Raw genomic sequence first — 21123 nt, 5'->3', positions numbered from 1 at the left:
GTGACATTCCTTAATTTTGTTGAGTACTATGGTCATGGGGGGTGTGGTGGGTCGTAACCAGGTTTGGGCCAAAGCCCGTCTGGCTGCTAGAGTGATTTTGTTATACAGCTGTTGTTCTGGCCTGGACCAGAATCATAGGGTTTAGCCAGGAGGAACATCTATGGGTTTAGTTTGACAGGTCTGGATAGTATCTGGGATGACAGTGTTTGGATGCCTTCCCAAAATGTTCTAACCTGGGGACAGGTCCACCACATGTGAGTGTATGTCCCTTTTGCTCCGCAGTACCGCCAGCAGAGGTCTGTGGGTGTCTTTTTCATATGGTACAATTGGACTGGTGTGGTGTACCACCGGAGCATTGTTTTATATGATTGTTCTTGCATTGTGACGCATATAGAGGTTTTTGAGTTGGCCTCCCATATGTCTTGCCAGTCGATACCCTCTAGTGTTTCGCCCAAGTCACTTATTTCCCACTTATTAGTGTAATGTAGAGTGCCCCATTCCTTGGTGGTGGAACAGAGGTGGGAGTAGAGTTGGGTGATCATGCCCCGTTGGTATTTCTCTGTGTGGCAGATTTGTTCGAAAAAGGTCGGTCTGGTTTTGGCGGCGTTTTTTACAGTCGCTCGGGTAGCGTAGTTTCGGAGTTGGAGGTATCTGAAAAAGTCAGATGGGGTTAGGGTTGCTCTGGTTTGCAATTCTGGGAAAGAGACCACGGAGTCCCCTACGTATAATTGGTGGACTCTCTGGAGGCCTGCGCCCTCGAGGCCCTTGAAGTCCCACGGTCTCATGCCCGGCAAGAAGGCCCTGTTGCAGTATATTGGGGTGAGGGGGGAGGGCGGGGACATTAGTTCATATATAAGGGCGGCTGTGTCCCATAGCTGGATGGAGTTGGTGATGGATGGGCATGCTGTTCTTGGTAATGCTCTTTGTTCCCTTGGGGTCCAGATGTAAAATTGTGGGAGGTCTGATTTCATGAGTAATGACTCCAGGTCAACCCATCGTCTAGTTTCTGGGGGGGGTATGCCATAGGGTTATTTGCGTTAGTTGGGCCGCTTAGTAGTAAAAGTGCAAGTGGGGTAGTCCAAGGCCGCCTCTCGTCTTGGGGCGGTAGAGGATGTTGCGGGACACTCTGCGTCTCTTGTTCTGCCAAATGAATCAGTCTATTGCCCGTTGTAAGGGGGTGAGGTCTCCTTTTGTGATGGGGGTGGGCAGGGCCTGGAATAAGAATAATATACGGGGTAAGATATTCATTTTGACCAAGTGTATGCTACCGATCCAGGAAATGGGTTTGTCCACCCAGGTTTCCATGTCTGATATGAGTGTGTCAATCATGGGTGGGTAATTTAGACTATATAGGGCGGTGGGGTTCGCTGGTAGTTTGATTCCTAAATATGTGAGCGATGTGGGTGAGATGTGTAAGTGATGGCCTGTGGTGATTTGGGCGATGTCCGCCCGTGAGAGATTCATGGGGAGAGCACTAGATTTCTCGATGTTGACCATGTAGCCCGATATAGAGCTATAGGTCTGGAGGAGTGGGATCAATGCTTGCATGGATGGGATGGGGTTGTTCAAAGTGAGTAGTACATTGTCTGCGTATCCGGAGACTAGGAATTTGTGGTCTTCGATCTTGGCCCCAGAGATCAGGGGGTGTTCCCTGATCGCCTGGAGGAGTGGTTCCAGAGACAGTACAAAGAGTAAGGGGGATAGTGGGCATCCTTGTCGGGTGCCGTTGCTTATATTGAATAGTGGGCATGTCGCTCCGGATATTTTTATTTGTGCTGATACGTTAGTGTAAAGTGCCCGGACTGCTGTGACATAGGTTGGGGGAAATCTTAGGTATTCCAGTAGCGCGAACATGTAGGGCCATTTTACGTGGTCGCATGCTTTTTCAGCATCTAGGGAGAGGGCTAGGGATGGTGTTTTGGCCGCCGCTAGGGTCCAGATTACATCTATGTTTCTGCGTGTGTTCTCGAAGAGCTGCCTACCTGGGATGAATCCTACCTGGTCTGCGTGAATTAAGTGCGTTAGGAATGGGTTTAGTCTCCCTGCCAGTATCTTGCTGTCATGGTTGATGAGGGAGATGGGTCGGTATTCTTCCGGTAGGGAGTGGTCTTTGCCCGGGAGTCCCTGTCATCAAATCTTGGAATAGGGTTTTCAGATGCGGGACTAGTTTGTCTCGAAAGGTTTTGTGGCAGCCCCCTTCGAAGTCGTCTGGGTAATACATTCATTTTGACGGTATGGACGGTATGCCTATCCAAGAGATAGGTTTATCCATCCACTGTTCCATGTTTCTAGGTTCAGTAGTGGAGTATAATTGAGTTTGTATAGTTTAGTTGCGTCTGCCGTCAGTTGGATCCCTAAGTATGTGACTGATCGGTGCACTATCTGTATTCCGTGGGCTCCATGCATAGATGCCGTGTCCGCCGCAGATTTCCCTAGTGGGAGGGCATTAGATTTGAACATATTGGCCTTATACCCAGATATCATTCCATATTGTGTTAGTACCCCATGTAATACGGCCATCGAGGTGGTGGGACTTGCGACAGTTTATCCCGACATTACCCCCCCCCTGGAAGACCGCACGGAGGGCGGGAAGCAGAAGGCTTCAAAGGAAACCGGGCATGAAAGGAGCGGACCAAAGAGGGAGCGTGCAGATCAGAGCTCGAAACCCAAGACCGCTCCTCAGGGCCGTACCCCTTCCAATCCACCAGATATTGCAGCCGACCCCTAGAAACACGAGAGTTGAGAAGGGCAGCCACCTCGTACACGTCACTAGGGACAGCGCGAGGGGAAACGGGCAGCCCGAGGGGACGAGAGAACCGGTTACACAGTAAGGGCTTCAAAAGCGGGACGTGAAACGTGTTCGGAATACGCATGGAAGGAGGCAGGTCAAGGGAGTAGGAAACGGGGTTAACCCTACGCAACACCTTGTAGGGACCAAGAAATCTGGGAGCAAATTTCATCGAGGGAACCTTGAGAGGGAGGTTCCTGAAGGACAACCATACCCTATCACCCGGAACATAAGAAGGGGCCGCAACCCTACGGCGATCAGCAAACTTCTTCTGAGCAGCTGCTGAACGAGACAGCGCAACATGGACCTGATCCCACATCCTCCGCAAAGAGGCGAGGTGCTGGTCCAAGGCGGGCATTCCCTTGTCGGAGAACGCACCGGGAAGGACAGAAGGCCGAAACCCATAAGCAACCTCAAAAGGACTTAAGCCAGTAGACGAATGAGACACCGTATTCCTGGCAAATTCAGCCCACGGAAGGAGGCGAGACCAGTCATCCTGGTGCGCATTAGTGAAGCAGCGCAAATACAATTCCACAGACTGATTAGCACATTCGTCCGCACCATTAGATTGTGGGTGATAGGAGGAAGTGAACGACAAGGAGACCCCCATCTCAGCACAAAAGCCCCTCCAAAACCGAGAGACAAATTGAGGGCCCCTGTCAGACACGATATCCTGAGGTACCCCATGCAAGCGGAACACTTCTTTGGCAAACACCTGAGCCAACTGAACCACAGAAGGAAGTTTCTTAAGCGGAATAAAGTGCGCCATTTTAGAGAACCTATCCGTCACAGTCAATATCACTGTCTGACCATCAGAAAGAGGAAGGTCTACAATGAAATCCACGGATAAGTAGGTCCATGGTTTCTTGGGTATAGATAGAGGCATAAGTAGACCCCGGGATCTCACATTAGGGGACTTACACTGCGTACAGACCCGACAAGCAGGGCCGCCACCAGAAATTTTGTGGCCCCTAACTCAGCTCAGGGTCTGGGCCCCCTGGGGCCCGCGTCCAATCCCGCCCACATTCTACGTGTATCCAGCCGTCTTTGACTACGCCTCTCTCTAATACGGTTATCAATAAGAATCATATAGTCTATAACATCATCCAGAAGAACAGGCAATTCCCTGGATGCTATTTCATCCAGTATGTAAGCGGCCAAACCCTCCTGAAAGGCTGTTACGAAGGCGTCATTATTCCAAACCACTTCAGCTGCTAGAGTGCGGAATTCGATAGTGTGATCCGCTACAGATCTGTTACCCTGTCGGACCCCAAGCAGAGCTTTGCCAGCAGAAGCAACCCTACCGGGTTGATCAAACGTGTGTTTGAAAGCTGTCAGAAAATCTGCAAAGGACATAGGAGACGTATTCTCCCACATGGGGTTGGCCCATGCTAAAGCTCTCCCGGACAAATGGTTAATCAAAAAAGCGATTTTAGGGGGGCGGAGCCTAACTGCCAAAGCGAACGGACGCAAGCCTCTGCAGCTCCAGACACAAAACGGCTAAAAAACCCTTTTTCACGGGCAATAACCGGCGATATCGAGAGCCCGGACAGCGCACCCGCATATTAAACAAGCATGGGGCGTAAAACTAAAAAAGTCAAACCAGATCGTCCCAATCTGGGAATGAATATTGGCGAACTATGGCGCCAGGCGCATGGCGCGACTGGGCCCAAGATGGCCACGTTATCTGGCGGCTGTTCCGACTTCTCGGATGACCTGGCCTCAGAGGAGGACGAGACCTTCTTACCCACACCGACGAAACCCCTGCCAAAACAAACAGATCTGGACACATCTCCGGTCACCATATCGGCACTGAAGGGGCTCCTAGTGGATCTACAGACCACCCTACAGGCAGACATAGCCACGATAAAAGGGGGCCTACAGGGCCTAACAGACCGCATGGGGAACATGGAAACAACCGCTCAGAGAGACTCCCAGCGGATACAGGCGCTGGAGGGGGCAGTGCAAGACCTCCAAAAGCAGAATCAGGCCCACGAACGCCGCTTTGCGGCCCAAGAAGACCTGCGCCGAAGAAATAATCTGAAAATCAGGGGGGTACCCGACGCGGTCCCCGAAACGGAGTTGCCACACCTAATCAGGAGGATGATGGGAGACTTACTGCCGCCAAAACAGGCCAAAGCCACTCCACTGGACAGTCTCTTCCGAATCCCTAAGCCGGCCAAAGCCCCATCAACCGCCACGAGTGACCTGATCATTCAATTCCGCAATGGAGCGGATAAGACGGCAATACTGAAGGCACTCAGGGGCAAGCCAAACTACAGGTTCGAAAATATGGCACTAGAATTTTACAGCGACTTGTCGGGCAGCACCATGGCCTGGAGACGGTCACTCAGACCCCTTACCTTATTGCTCCAACAACGCAACATCGGATACCGCTGGCGCTCACCTCGCATGCTCCAAGTAACACACGGGGAGACTGCTTACTCTATCCAGAGCCTGAGCGATGCAGCCGCGCTCTTACGGGACTTGGGACTCTCACAGGACTACCTGTCACAGCCGCAACCGCAACCCAATAACAGACCCACACACGCCTGGGACCCGAGTAGAGTTACACTGTTCATCCCATGAAGACCCACGGCAGAACATTCTGCGGCGGCACCCACATGAGGCCCTCTGGGGCTCCCTGATAGGACCTCACCATGACCGGGACACTCTCCTGCCTATCTTCCGCTACTGATTTTCTGTTACTCACGTTATGTTCAGAGCTGCTTTGCAGTCTATGTTACCTATTTGACCAGATCACTTATGGTCTTACAACTTACGATTGTTATATGATTTTATGTATTTCCTCTGACGGGCGTTTCACCCGCACTAATAGGACGACTTACGCTGACACAGACAGAGACACCCATAACCGCGCAGGCGAACTCGCTTAAGCGAGAACCTCACCTAGAGCTATAGCCTACCTAGGCCACCCACTCACAGCGGAGACACACTTAGTCACCCAATCACACCGACCTGCACGACCTGACACTCGACCTGAGACTCAGACACAAAGCCAGGAACTGGTTCGGAGGACACCTAGCATCAGGCCCCTCAGGTAACACAACACACAGGGCACAGCCTCTACCTAGCCCCAACCTTCTACGTTCTCACCTGGGCTTCATAGTTTACTTTTTAGCTAACCAAACCGCATTGCCAACAGGACTGTACCCTACGTATCCACCATACCTACTACTACAGCTGAAGTTTTCTTATCTAGTTTTAAACTTGTAACGCTCTTAGCGACACGACTCATCTGGACTTAGCCTAATATTAATACAAAATAATGTGCTGCCAATCCGTATGCCATATCAAACCAAATGTCTATACTCACCTTTCTAATGCTGTGGTGGCACGGAAAGAAAATGTTAAATGTCTATATCTGCACAACAAAAATAAAGAATAAAAAAAAAAAAAGCGATTTTAGATCTGTCAGTGGGATAGGAACGTGGATTCATCACTAAATGGATGTCAATTTGGTTGAGGAAACCACGACTCAATGCTGGGTCACCGCTGTAGCGGCGTCATATGAACTACATGAGCAGGAACGGGTACTGGAGTGGGAATGGGTTCGGGCACAGCAGCAGCAGCCTCCTGAACGGCAGGTTGCAAGTGTGCAGTACGAGCCAGTATGGTTTGCAAAGCTTGAGCAAACTGATCCATACGGTGGTCTAAACCATCCATTCTAGCCTCCTGATTAACTAGGAGCTGTGGTATGTCAGCAGGTTCCATTATGGCCCTGTTGTAATGTCACGATTCGGGGAACCCAACATGCTAACACACACACACACACACAGAAAAGGTGCAGTACCGGACCTTAGAGTGGCCGGGCTAAGCACACAAAGAATAGTCAGGAGACAAGCCGAGTAAGGGGAACCAGAAGACAGAATAACGAGAAACAAGCCGAGGTCAAAGGGTAGGAGAAAGTCACAAAGTCAGATTAACAAGCCAGAGAGTACGTAACCAGAAACACAAGTTCAGTAGCAATACTAGCAAGCAAAGACCACAACAGGGCAGGGAGGAACAGGAAAGGTAAGTATTTAAACCATAAGGTTAATTCTGATTGGATAATTTCCAATCAGAATTAACAATCACACGTGGGAGATATCTAAACCTCCCACTGTGATTTAGGCACTGTGCCTTTAACGCCGGGTCAGGTGACTGACCCCGGCGTGTAATATATTGGGCGGTCTCCCAGCGTGCAGCATCATGCATGCTGCCGCTGGGGTACGTGGAGGAAGACGTGGGCGGCATCCGAGGCTGGAAGGATGCCGCTCGCCGAGCCCACGTGGAGGAGAGGACCGTGGACGGCTGGAGGGTGAGTACTGCGAGCGGAGTGCAGCCTCCCCTCGCAGCCGCCCGCGGGATCCCGACAAGCACTATATTAAAGTAGAGTGGAGGGAGGAGGGGCGGTGTATTAGATTAAGTGGCAATGTATTAGATTGGGTGAAGGGGGCAGTGTATGGTGGAGTGGAGGAGTGGAAGGAGGAGGGGCAGTGTGTTGGATTTGGGGGCAATGCATTGGATTGGTGGGCAGTGTATTAGAGTGGGAAGAGGGGCAGTGTGTTAGATTGGATCTGCATGGAGGCGCTGAATGCTACCCATGGAGATGCTGTTTGGCCGCCTCAGCATCTGTGAGCAGGAAGAAGAGAGGAACATAGACCGGTGCCTGGGGAATACTGCACTTAAGAGTAAAACCATTTGAAAATGGTTTAACACTTAAAGGTAAGAAGGAGTCGGTGGACTCTGGCAACCAATATGAAGTGGTTTTGGTGATTAACATTTAACATTAAATTACCAACAATAATTATAAATAAAAATATTGATACATTGTAAAGAGCAATACGGGGAACTCTAACCAGACAAGCAGTGATTTGTACCTGTGACTTTTTGTTGTGCTCAAGTCTTAATTTCTTGACTTTCTTCTCTAAGACTCTCACAGGCTTTTCAATCTCTTCAACCGCCTGGGCCAGCTCATCTTTTGTTTTCTTGTGTTCTTTTTCTTTTTGTTGCATTTCGTTTGCAATTGCATGTATCCTCACCTGTGCATACATTTAAAATGTACAATATAGATTAAAAAAATTAATAAATGATGGCTTTATTTTATAATAATTCTAATTGTTTGAAATAAATCCAATCTGCTCGAGAGAAAAGCAACAGGTCCTAACTGCACGCTGAATCATAGTTATTGGCTTTGGGCTTCATGGCTGGGTTACAGAATATGCACATGATGGGATTCCTTTTAACTGATGAAAGGCATACAGGTGATTTTGAATTCTTATGAGAGTGACTATCTAGAGAGTCAGAGGCTTTCTGGCTCTCTTCCCTGCAAATCTAATCTCCCCACTGGCCCAAGAAGGGACAGAGCACCCTTTTAGGGCCAGTGCTGCCCTACATGGCCTAGCAGGAAAGATCCTTTGTTCTTCCCTACCTGCCTTTGTGATGTGAGGTGATCAACAGACTTGTGCATGGCAGAAAATTTGTTTTGTCTGTATTCATTTGTCCAATTTTTTTCCATGTTTTGTCAATGCGATTGTTTCATAAAAACTATTTGGACGAACCAAAATGGCATGAAAATGCGCCTACTTATATACCACAATGCAAAAATAGCTCAAATGTTGCCTATCCTGATGGCTACACAACATCAGGCATTTCTGCTGTGCCAATTGTATGTTGTCATATTTATATTATGTGATTACATAATTATATCTGTATTTAAAAAAATTAAGTGTTATAATGACTGCTTTTCTTTTTGCAAACTTTGAAAATTTGAAAAAAGGAAATTTAAAAAAAAAAACTTAAGAAAATGTGAGTGGGCAATTGAAGACTTCTCTATTTCCTGCACCGTCTTCTGGCTTCATGGACAGAAATCCACTTCGTCCACGGCCCGTTTTGTTTGTTTCATGATACAAAATACATATGGTGTTCCCTATTAAGGGTTAAAAAGTACCGTAAATACTCGAGTATAAGTCGAGTTTTTCAGCACATTTTTTGTGCTGAAAAACCCCAACTCGACTTATACTCGAGTCAATGTCTGTATTATGGCAATTTACATTGCCATATTACAGACAAGGGGCTGCAGAGAGCGTTTACTTACCAAATGCACAAGTCTAGTGATCTATCTAATTACTCCTAATTCACAGTCTAAATGAACTGGCTTAACGATGCACCTTAACGTTCATGGCATTCAGTGTTATTAAATGCTGTGGATTCTTGAATGCTGTTTCCTCATCTCTATTTAAGTTTTTGTACATGATTGCCTACCAAAGTGTATTTTGTGTATTTGTATCAGGACCATTTGTAGGCAGAGGTCTGAAAGTAGAACAAATGTCAGGAACATTCTAATGGATTCCGGCATCACTTTCCGATTTGAATCCCTCCTATTACACCTTATTTAAACACCCCATTATCGGTTAGTATATACAGGAAGAGTCAGAATTCAAGGACCCTAAAAAACTCTGTATGTCACTCACAGGAATATTTACTAGTATCTGAAAGAAAGTCATATTTCATATCAGTCAAAAATGTTTTCTATCCCCCTAGGTATGTATGATTTTGGATGTAGACAGAATTTTCTTCCCTATTTTCCATTTTTCTCTTTTGTTCTCATTCCTTTGGTTTTTTTTTTCCCCCTAAGGGATTTTTTTTTTTTTTTTTTTTTTAAATCTTTATTCTAGCACTTTTTTTCCCAAACAGCTCACAATTTTCATTGGATTTTGTCCATATCTGAGATCCTCGTTATGTCATTATACACATTACTGGGCCAGTCTGGTAGGAGTGGGACTTGCTTACGGGTGCACTGTGATTGATTGGCCTTGGCTTTTGAACTTGTTACCATGATGGTTACATAGGAGAAAGCATACCTGAGTTAATTGACTTGTTCTTGCTTCGTCTGTAATTTGTTTTCTCAAGTTATCACTCAGGTTCTTTAAAATAAATGAAAGGTTGTTTAGTTTATGTAAGCATTAGATCTTTATCAAAACAGCAACAAGAACTAGCTCTGAGTTGCATCATAACATGATATTTCTAACAGATGTTGTAAATGTATTTCTTACCAGGTATAACAGGATTTTAATATCTGCAGGCCAACAAACACACTGATTCAGTAAAACGAGCATAGATCGGCCTGCTGAACTTCTCCAAACAGGAAGATGTTGAAGATTGAGTACTAATTTGTGAAATGCCCTGAGCAGCTGGAATTGCGAGGAACTCATGAACTTGCTTGCAACCATTTATTCAGACAATTTGTATAGTACTAGCTGTTTAGATAGATCTATACAGGCACCTCTATATCATACATTTTGTTACCCTATACACATCTTAAAGTGATAGTCCAGGCTGAAACGGAGATCCTATTTTTAGCAATCAAAGAATATGCCAAAAATGTCCCTTTACTTTTGAGATTTGAACCACAAACTGCATTTTTAGGACCAGGGGGTTGTTAATCAGCCAATCCCTGATCTCTATGCAATCCTACATTGTGATTATTTTTGCAGTATGCAAATGCATGTCATGATTATTATTATTATAATATGATTTATATAGTGCCAGCAAAATTCCATAGCGCTGTACAATGGGTGGACTAACAGACACGTAATTGTAACCAGACAAATGGACGCACAGGAACAGAGGGGTTGAGGGCTCTGCTTACATGCTAGAGCGAGTGGGGTATAGCGACACAAAGGGTATAAGTAGGGGTAATGATATAGGTTGCTAGAAAAGTATTCACTGGGAACTTAGGTTATTTTTGACAGTTGCAGGAGAGGAGTCATGGGGCGGAGGGGGGATGAAAACCCGCTAACAGGTTAATTGATATGCTATCCTGAAGAAGTGTGTTTTCAAAGATTTTTTGAAGGAGTGGAAACTGGGTGAAAGTCTAACGGAGAAAGTAAGGGAGTTTCACAGAAAAGGTGCTGCCTTGGAGAAGTCTTGGAGGAGAGCATCAGATGTGGGAGTACGGACAGAGGATATAGGTAGCGCAGGGGCCTTGACGGGAAACACTTGTGTATTAGGGAGGATAGGTAGGTTTGAGCAGCATTATGTAGGGACTTGTAAGCAAGCACCAGAATCTTAAATTGAGCCCTATATCTAACTGGAAGCCAATGTAGGGACTGACAGAGGGGGGAGGCGTGGGAGGTGTGGGGACCTGTGGGGGGACAGGAAAATTAGCTTTGCCGCCGCGTTCATAATAGCTACTTTTTCATATTGCAACATTGTCATAGTTTTTGCTATAACTTTTAGTTACACATACTTTTACCATAGCTCTCTATTATTATTATTATTATTACTGGCATTTACAAAGCGCCAACAAATTCCGCAGCGCTGTACAATTGGGAAAAGACAAACACAATAAGAACAGACCGATACAACAGGTAGAGGACCCTGCCCGTAAGCTTACAATCTCTATCACTTCTATTTAAAATACTGATTTTTATATCCAGTTTTAATTACAGCGAGCAGCCACGGGCCCTACTACACGGGAGGACCTGGCACAGGTAGGGGCATGCGGCAGGCTTTAACCTGTGCCAGGTCCCCCCTTACTGCACTAGTGACTGGGCAGCAAGAGCTGCCCAGTCACTAGTACTTTTGAATTTGTTTCGGCGACATGCCACGAGTAGGATTTAACCTCCCTTTTATCAATATGGGGGTCAGAGTGACCCCATACTGATTTATATTTAGTGTTAAATGACAGCAAGCAGCCAGTGGCTGCTCGCTGTTTAGGCGACATGCTCCTACTCGCGGCATGCGGGATGATTTAACCTCCCTTTTATTAAAATGCGGTCATAGTTATCCCCATAGGTTTTAATGGGGGGTGGGGGGGGGGGGGAGGAGGAATAGTTATTTATTACAAGGAAGGAATTGGTAGCGCTGCCGGCTCCCTCTTTTCTTTTGCGAATGCGCAGTGCTGTTTTAATATTTATTTTTTAACAAATTTTGTTTGAAAAAGAATGGTTTGTGGCCGAAATTCGGGATTAACGAATGAAATTTTTATTTAGTACAAAATCCTTTGTATGAAACAAAAATGTCACTGGTGCACATGTCTAGTATAAATGGAGAACAGTAGGGGACCAAGGACTGAACCTTGGGGGACACCAATAGAGTGGGGTTGGGGACAAGAGGCAGAGACAGAGAAGGAAACACTGAAAAAGTGATGGGAGAGGTAGGAGGAGCACCAGGAGGGAGCAGTCTTTCGTAGACCGAGTTTATGGAGAATGAGAAGAAGCTGTTGATGATCAACAGTGTCAAAGGCAGCAGAAAGATCAAGGAGAATTAGGATAGAGTAATGGGCGTGAGATTTAGCAGCAATTAAATTGTTGGATACTATGGTCACAGCTGTTTCAACAGAGTGACGAGTGCGGAATCCAGACTGAAGCGAGTCAAGCAGAGAGTTGGATTCAAGAAAGTCTGTCAATCTCGCATACACAACTCTCTCAAGGCTCTTGGAGGAAATGGCAGTAGCGATATAGGGCGGTAGTTGGATGGGGAGTTGGGGTCGAGGTTGGGCTTTTTCAGAATTGGTTGCATGCTTAAAGGGTGAAGGAAAAGTGCCAGAGGAAAGGGAGAAATTGAAAATTTAAGTGAGTGGAAGAGAAAGAGAGGGAGGCGAAGACTTAATCGCTTTAGCAAACACCATTTGGAACATGCAGGTAGAATTCCCTTGTGACCAGGAGTTTTCATCAAAAGGATTTACTTTCAATAAATGAAAATGACAAGCTGTAAATGCAGTCCGCATTTGTGACTGACACAGGCATTTAACATAGGTGTTTTAACTTGTGAATTATAGGAAAGGGACAGCTGACCATTTCTGGTCAGGGTGGCTCACTTCCAAAGTGTCAGGATTACTAGCTGATCCAGCACGTAGAACTGTATCACACCTAGGACTAAAAGGTAACGTCTTACTGGGCCTTAGAATGGCCAGACTTAACGTACCAGAGGATAATCAGAATACTTGCTGAGGTCAGGTACACAGAAAGACGTGATGAGGGAAAGCCAAAAGTCAGGGATACCAGAATACAGGGAAGTCAAACGAAGCCAAACTCAATGATCAGAAATAAACACTTTCAGACAACCACTAGGGAAACCACGACAGGGCAATGAGGGGATGCGTTTAAATAAGCCTTTTACAATTCTGATTTGCCAAAATCGGCCTTTGACTCCAGAACGTGCGTGCGCATCTCCCGCGTGACATCACACGCCAAAGTGGTCATTACCATGGGCGGACATGTGGCTATAATTTGGCGTGGATCCACAGCGGCTGGCATTCACCAATATGTTGCAGGAGTCAGGTACACTGATGCATGGCCACTGAGCGCGGATACCGCAAGGTGAGGATGAATATGTTACACAAAGGAATATGTTACATAAATAATTTTATGTGTATTTTTTTTAGATGAACTCAACATATTTGAGTGTGCAGTTCGGGTAAGTTATTTTCCAGTAACCAACTTTGAATGTATCCTGAGTGTAGATCATTACATTCTGTTTGTAATATAAAACTGTCTTTTTAGCATATGAGCTTATGAGAGACAGACAGATGGAGAGAAAGATATAGAACATAAGCATTTTAACGCAACACTGCCACCTTTTGGCGTTTTTCAGGAACAGTTGTGAAAATAATAATGATTAGAAACATTGCTCTATATCTATAGTATTCGGTATAACCCTTTAATTTCCTTTAATACATTATACCTGTAGATATTAGAGGAATGGTTTTATTTTATAAACTCTTGTATAATGTTCTGACTGTAATAGTCCCATATTGAGCTCTGATACCAAATTAAAGGGCACAAAAACAATAAATACTATAAGCAAGATAATGTTTTATAAAAAAACACAAAATACAGCATTTCTAACAGAAAAAAAAGATGCTAAATGTAGTTCTGCAATTTGCAAACGTCATTATGACTTTACTTTTAAATAGAAAAGAACACAGGGATGATTCACAGTGCTCCCGCCACTTACTTCGCACATTCAATCACTCAACCAGGTTATCTCCACGTGCTCTTGTCAAACGGTTTCCCACTCAATTTTAAAGAAAATATATACATTGAAGAAAAGACTTGGAACAATGCATGGAAAATCAATGTCGTCGCAAGCCGTCTTTATTAAATATCAATCCATATAAAATGAGTCATATATCTCACGCACTTTGTCTGTGTTCATAGATATATAACCAGTGAACCACCACCATTAAAAACCGTAAAAGAGCTAAAAGTTGAAGACTCAAAATTTGGATATGAAGTTGATTTGAAGGTAATCAATTGAGGTTAATACTTTTCCAGACCAGGCAAACTACATGCCCTACAGCGAAATATTGCTTTTTAACTAATACAGTTAAAGGGTGTTATAAACTCTGGTTGTTAATGTTAAAGCAAGATAATATCACCCTATTGAATGATCCCATTAAAGGGAATTGGGGAAAGCACACGGCATAAACTTAAAGGACCACTAAAGTTACCCAGATCCAGACCCAGACTTCTCAATGAAGTGGTATGGGTATAGTGGGCCTGTCATTTTATCCCTGCAAAGTAAAACATTACACTCACTGACAAGCACACACTCAGATACATATACACTGCCTACACAATGGCATACACATACACTCACTGATTTAACACACTCACATTCACTGGCAGAGACATTTACTGACAGACAACATACACACATTCATTGTAACGCACACACACTAACACACAAACACACATTTTATCATCACTCACAAATTATTATTTTTTTTTTTTTATTTAATTCCAACCAACCAGGTCTTTCTCTGGGGTCCAGGATGACTGCTGAGACTGCTGGTTGGGTGTGCATGTGTGCGCCATCAAGGTAGCGAGGATGCTTTAATCTTCTTGCTCTGCTCTCTTGTGCGCCGTTAAGTCATGCCAGGGCCAGAGCCATGTCATATTCCGGCTCCAGGCATCACAGCAGGGTGCGTGAGGGAGTAAAGCAAGAATAGCACAGAGATCAGCGCTACCTTGCTACACGCCTACAATACACATGGCCATGAAGCAAGGCTAACAAAGCATCTGCCTTATATATATCCTTATTGAGATAGACACCAATGTCATATTTTTTGCTAAAACCATCCGGAACAAAGAGTGATATAGTAATATCTAAATTGGTTTGGTAACAAATTAATAGGTAGTTTTTGGTTTGGGATGTTCACCTTTTAGCAGTTTGTAAGCCCTTTTTGTGCACTGGTTTTGTATCTATGAATAAGTCTGTTATAAAGGATGAAACACGTCATTTAATATTTCTTTTATATGGATTGATATTTTTAAAAGGATGACTTGTGACAACCTTGATTTTTCCCCAATTGTTCCAACATATGACTTCAGTGTGATCATAAGAAGCATATTGTTCACTGATACATACCTCCCAATATTTGACATGGGACACTTTCATTTTAGGGGTGTGAGTGGGGGCATGACCAGGGGCGTGACTTTTCATAGAAAATATAGGTGACTTACTAATAAGAATTTATGCAACTATAATATGTCAGAAAAAGAAGAATACTTCCTTTTTTAAAAGACTGATTTCTAAGCACATTTATTGTAGTTTAAATGCACATTACTGTGAGTATTATGGATGTGGAGCTCTGTTATGCACTCAGACATCAACAATATCTGCCAGCGACTCCATTTCTGACAGCAACTCCCTCCCTCTCCGGTCACATGTGGTGTTCCCCAAGGTTCCATTCTCGGCCCCCTACTATTTATATTATTTATAAAAGATCTGCCTAATGTCGTCAAATCCTCAAATGTACACATGTACGCAGGCGACACAGTAATCTATGCGAGCAAGTCCGATCTACCGCAGCTTGAGGCTGTGCTCCAAGACCAGTTTACAGAGGTAGAAAGGTGGATCACAAAAAACACTCTTCCTGAACACTGACAAAATGATCACAATGATCTTTGGAAAGTAAATCCAGCGCATTCCATTATCCCCTAAACAGCAACTTAAGTGCTGACAGATTTAGTTATTTTATTTTATCCAGGCAAAAAATAATAATGGGGGTTTAGTTACATTATATGATCATACATTGCATAAGCCTGCCACAACGTCAATGTACCCCATTCTTGGCAGGTCCTACACTACCAGCCTAGTGTCTGCTTCATGAGCTACTTACTTGGGGGTGTGGGGGGAATTCTATCTAGAGTTCTCTGCACTACAAGGCTAAATAGGGCCCTGGGATGAGGCTCCTGGGACAAGGGAGGGGTGCAAAGCCAAAGAGTTGGTTAGACTCCCAAATATATATATGAGAAAACAGGGGGCTGGCTTACTTTCCCCATTATATGAATCATATATGATGCTGCTTTATACTGCACTTTATAACATTTAATGTTATCTATTTTCATTTCTTTCTGATATGTTTCTAATTTACATATTCAAAGTAAGATTACCATTCACTCTAATAAATTTAGATATTAGATATTACATATCACAATGTTATTTCATTAAGCGCACCCACTATCATTTTAAGTTATATTTTTATTTAAATCACATTTATAAACATTATGCCATTTGAATATAGGAACAGCAGTGTATTGTGTTTACACCTTGTTATTAACTCTCTGCATTTGAAACACACATATTACTGTTCCATCTTTGTCCTTCAGGCCTCATCTCACACTCATACTCAGTGGGGCTCTGCATTTAACATCCTGCAGCAAATCCAACAACCCTCAGGCCTCATCTCACACTCATACTCAGTGGAGCTCTGCATTTAACATCCTGCAGCAAATCCAACAACCCTCGGGCCTCATCTCACACTCATACTCAGTGGAGCTCTGCATTTAACATCCTGCAGCAAATCCAACAACCCTTAGGTATTGACTAAACTTGGAAGATACTCCATCTCATTTATTTTTGTGTTGCTACCATATTATTATATGTTACTATAGAATTTTCACCATTTATACCTGTAGTTTGCCACTGTAATTTTTTGTGCATACAGTTTGTATTATTGTCATTTCATGTTTCTGACCAATCTTTCATTTAGACAGTTATTAATATTTTGGGTGATAGAATTTGGTTGCTAAACTTTTCAACAGTATATAACACATGGCTACTCTCCCCTCTCCTTCTCTCCTCTTTCCTATACTCCTCCCAGCTGTAAATACCTTCATATCACTGTTCCATATCGGTCCTTCAGGCCTCATCTCACACTCATACTCAGTGGAGCTAAGCATTTACATCCTGCAGCAAATCCAATAACCCTCACCACATCCCGCCCACCCAGGTTCCCACTAAATATATAGCATGCTCCTCCAGCTGTTTGACATTCTCCCTCAATTACCCCCTCCATTCCCTTTATATTTTACTAATAGCTGCTTCTCTCTGCTAACTCTTTTAGCCATCACCTCCAAATTTCCCCTGCTACCTCTTGTCTCAAATCCCTATTGTATCCTTTAGATTGTAAACTCATGGGCTATGTAGCTAAGCACTTTGTATAAAAAAAGCTCCAATGGCTAGTTATCAACTTACGGGCAGGGCTCTCTCTACCTCTTGTATTTGTCTGTGTATAGTGTACGTTCTCCACTAATTCTACAGCGCTGCGGAATCTACTGGCACTTTATAAATACCAGTAATAAATAAATCATGCTATTGATATAATATGTCAACTATACTAAATGCCGGCAATTGCTAAACGCCGGCAATTGCTAAACCCGTCGCAACTCTAATTAACAAATTCTTGGTGTCTGGATACATACCCAAACTTTGGAAGACTGCGAGAGTAGTGCCTATCCATAAAAGTGGTGACACTACTTTGGTTTCTAACTATCGCCCTATATCATTGCTCCCGGTATTGTCTAAAATCTTTGAAAATCTTCGAAAAATGTGTCCATACGCAACTATGTGAGTACTACCAACAATCAAACTCTGACCCCGATCTATCGGGCTTTCGCCAGAATCACTCCACTACAACTTAAAAGTTTGCAATGACATCCAAACTGGCATGGAACACGGAGACCTTACTGGAGCTATTTTCCTTGATTTTGCAAAGGCCTTTGACACAGTAGACCACGACATTCTACTGCACAAACTCAAAAACTCAGGTATTGGTGATCGTTCGCTAAACTGGTTTCGATCGTATGTATCGGATCGCTCGCAATATGTGTCCATTTCTGACAGCGACTCCCTCCCTCTTCCAGTCACGTGTGGTGTTCCCCAAGGTTCCATTCTCTGCCCCCTACTATTTACATTATTTATAAATGATCTGCCTAATGTCTGCAAATCCTCAAACGTACACATGTACGTAGATGACACGGTAATCTATGCGAGCAATTCCGATCTACCGCAGCTTGAGGCTGTGCTCCAAGACCAGTTTACAGAGGTAGAAAAGTGGATCGCAAAAAACAAACTATTCCTGAACACTGACAAAACTGTCACAATGATCTTTGGAACAGCACCAAAATTACACAAATTACACAATTCCCACCTATCCATCAAAACAAATTCAAATGGCACACTGACTGCAGTCCACTCTTTCAAATACTTGGGTATGATGTTAGACCCCAATCTATCTTTTGGCCTGCACATAGAAAAACTTTCATCTAAACTTTATCCAAAAGTAGGTGTCCTGTACAGAAACAAATCCTGCCTAAGCCCTACAGTAAAGCAAAAGATTGTACAGCAAATGCTGATGCCAATCATTGATTATGGGGATGTAGTGTAGGCATCTGCATCGCAATCCCACATTAATAAACTCAACACATTGTATAACTCGTTCTGCCGATTTGTGCTACAATGTAATTACAGGACCCACCACTGTGACATGCTAAAAGAACTAAACTGGCTGTCGCTGGAATCCAGACACACCCTTCCTCTTTCCAGCCTTGTGTTTAAGAGCTTTTCTGGGAAACTCCCACCCTATCTGAACACAATGCTTTCCCCTGCTGTTCCCACTTCCTATAACCTCCGATCTAGTACCAACACTTTACTTAGTCTACCTCAATACAAAAAGAAAGCAGCCCGATCCTCCTTCTCCTACAGAGCACCGCAATTGTGGAACGACCTCCCGCCCAAATTAAAATCTTCCCTAAGCTTAACCCCTTAAGGACCAAACTTCTGGAATAAAAGGGAATCATGACATGTCACACATGTCATGTGTCCTTAAGGGGTTAAAGTCCTTTAAGAGATCCCTCTCTACATACCTCAAAACAGAATGCACCTGTCATAGTTGATTATATATTTCCTACCTGTTCTATGTTAAATTTTGAATATATTGTATATTAATATTGTTTTTGTATTTTATTGTACCCTAATTGTAACAATGCAATGATTTGTTGACCCAGGACATACTTGAAAACGAGAGAAATCTCAATGTATCTTTCCTGGTAAAATATTTTATAAATAAATAAATAAATAACTTGCAACGAGTGTAAACCAACATTTTCCTTAAATGAACCTTCAATTAAAGGTAACAAATTCAAACAAATTCTCAATACCTTCATCCGTGACTCCTCCTTTCTCGACTGTTCTTTCAACTCATCTAGTTTTGTTTTGGTTGCTGCATGCTTAGTATACATTTGTGGTAGTTCTTTAGCCACTTTAAGAGTTTCAGCTTCATTTTCTATGATGTTCTTTTGCATACGATGAATATCTGCCACATGCTTCACTTTTGCCTTGGAGCTGTTTTTAAAAAATAAGAGAACAGGTTTAATTTTTGTTCTATAGAAGGGGTAGGCAACCTTTTAGTAGTGCTGTGCCAAAACAAGATTTTGAAGTTCCTTTGCAAGCTGGTCCTAATTGTTTTTATTGAGTTGTGTATGTTGCCATATTGTGCTTGTGTATTTGTGTTTATGTGGGATTTTATATTGTATATGTTCATGAGGAGTTTTATTGGTATTGTATATGATACTTATGAATGTGAGATGTGTGTAGGGGCTGCTTGTTGAATTGTGTGTCTGGATGATGTCATATTGTGTGTTTGGTGGTTTGTACATGTATGGGTATTGCATGTGAGAGTCTGCTTGTGGGGTTTTGTGCATTTATGTGGATTGTCAGTGATGTTGTGTTTGATGTGACTGTGTGTGTTTGTGTGTGGGCTGTTTCTATTATTTGAATGAGGAAGAGGCTTCTTCTGCAGCTCTGTGTATATCTAAAACTATGGTGGCTTCCCTGTGGTCCTGTGGGGACTAGGCTGGCCAGGTACAGGTCAAGGGCAGGAGCTGTGATAGCTGCTACAGGCTGCTCTACTCCAATGCAGAATCCCATTCACAAGTGCAGGGAGAAAGCGATCTGTGCTACAATGAGTAAAATGAGTATTTTCCCTCCCCAACTGCAATCACCGCCAATATTTGAAGACCCACTGGGACTCCTGATAGGCCAGAGCATGCTTGGCTCTGGCAGCCTTTAGTGCTGTGCAAAGGCACACGTGCTGACCCCTGCTCTACAGTATGTCTGTCCATTCTTGGAGTTCTAGTCTTAGCTCCCATGTAGATCCCATAATTTTTCATCAGCCAGAATTCTTTTTATATATCAACCCTTTAAAGGGATTCCATAGGTATCAAAACTTACACGTAATGAGGCAGTTTTAGGGTAGATCAAAACCCTGTAGTCTCCATGCTCAATTCCGTATCATTTAGCAGTTACATCACTTTTGTTCCTGGTAATGTAGGCCTAGCTACACAATCCCTGGCTGTAACTTATACAGTCTGCATTAAAAACATTATTTTATTTTATTTTCAATCAACTGTTAATTTGCATTAGAAGCATGTATTTCCTGATCTGTAAATTAAACTTCAATCACACACAGGAGGCACATGCATGGTCAAAAGGCAATTAACAGGGAAGAAGATGAGAAATGCTAAATTGAACAGACTGTGCAGTAACAGAAGTATAAACATTAGATGACTCTTCTTCAAGCAGTGTTTAGGAAGGCTGTGCAAGTTACATGCAGGGAGGAGTGACTAGGGCTGTATAAACAAAGTGATTAAACTCCTATATGGCAATGAATTGAGAAGTGAGACTGCAGGGACATGATCTATACACCAAAACTGCTTTAAACAATGTGATTAAACTCCTATATGGCAACGAATTGAGAAGTGAGACTGCAGGAACATGATCTATACACCAAAACGGCTTTAAACAATGTGATTAAACTCCTATATGGCAACGAATTGAGAAGTGAGACTGCAGGAACATGATCTATACACCAAAACTGTTTCATTAATGTAGAGCTGTTTTGGTGCCTATAGTGTCCCTTTAACTCCCTGTAATATATATGTTTCACTTCCTTTTTATTACTTAGTGGAATAATCATATTGTCACTTTTAAAAAAATTCTCACCATACAAACTGCTTGACCGAAAGCTGGTATCTTCA

The 21123-nt window shown here is 43.5% G+C and overlaps 1 protein-coding gene across 1 annotated transcript in view; it reads right to left on the bottom strand.

Annotated features, from left to right (window-relative positions):
• CCDC178 (coiled-coil domain containing 178) overlaps nt 1–21123 on the bottom strand; it is a 418122-nt gene that overhangs the window by 271970 nt on the left and 125029 nt on the right. The window contains exons 12-14 of the mRNA XM_063451434.1: nt 19246–19429; nt 9655–9717; nt 7672–7833 (exon numbers count right to left, since the gene is read on the bottom strand). Coding sequence (XP_063307504.1) covers nt 7672–7833; nt 9655–9717; nt 19246–19429 — 409 coding nt within the window. The remainder of the gene's footprint in view (nt 1–7671; nt 7834–9654; nt 9718–19245; nt 19430–21123) is intronic.

This window comes from Pelobates fuscus, chromosome 4 (genome assembly GCF_036172605.1).
Source record: "Pelobates fuscus isolate aPelFus1 chromosome 4, aPelFus1.pri, whole genome shotgun sequence".
NCBI lineage: Eukaryota > Metazoa > Chordata > Amphibia > Anura > Pelobatidae > Pelobates > Pelobates fuscus.
This window is presented reverse-complemented; position numbering and strand designations above follow the sequence as displayed.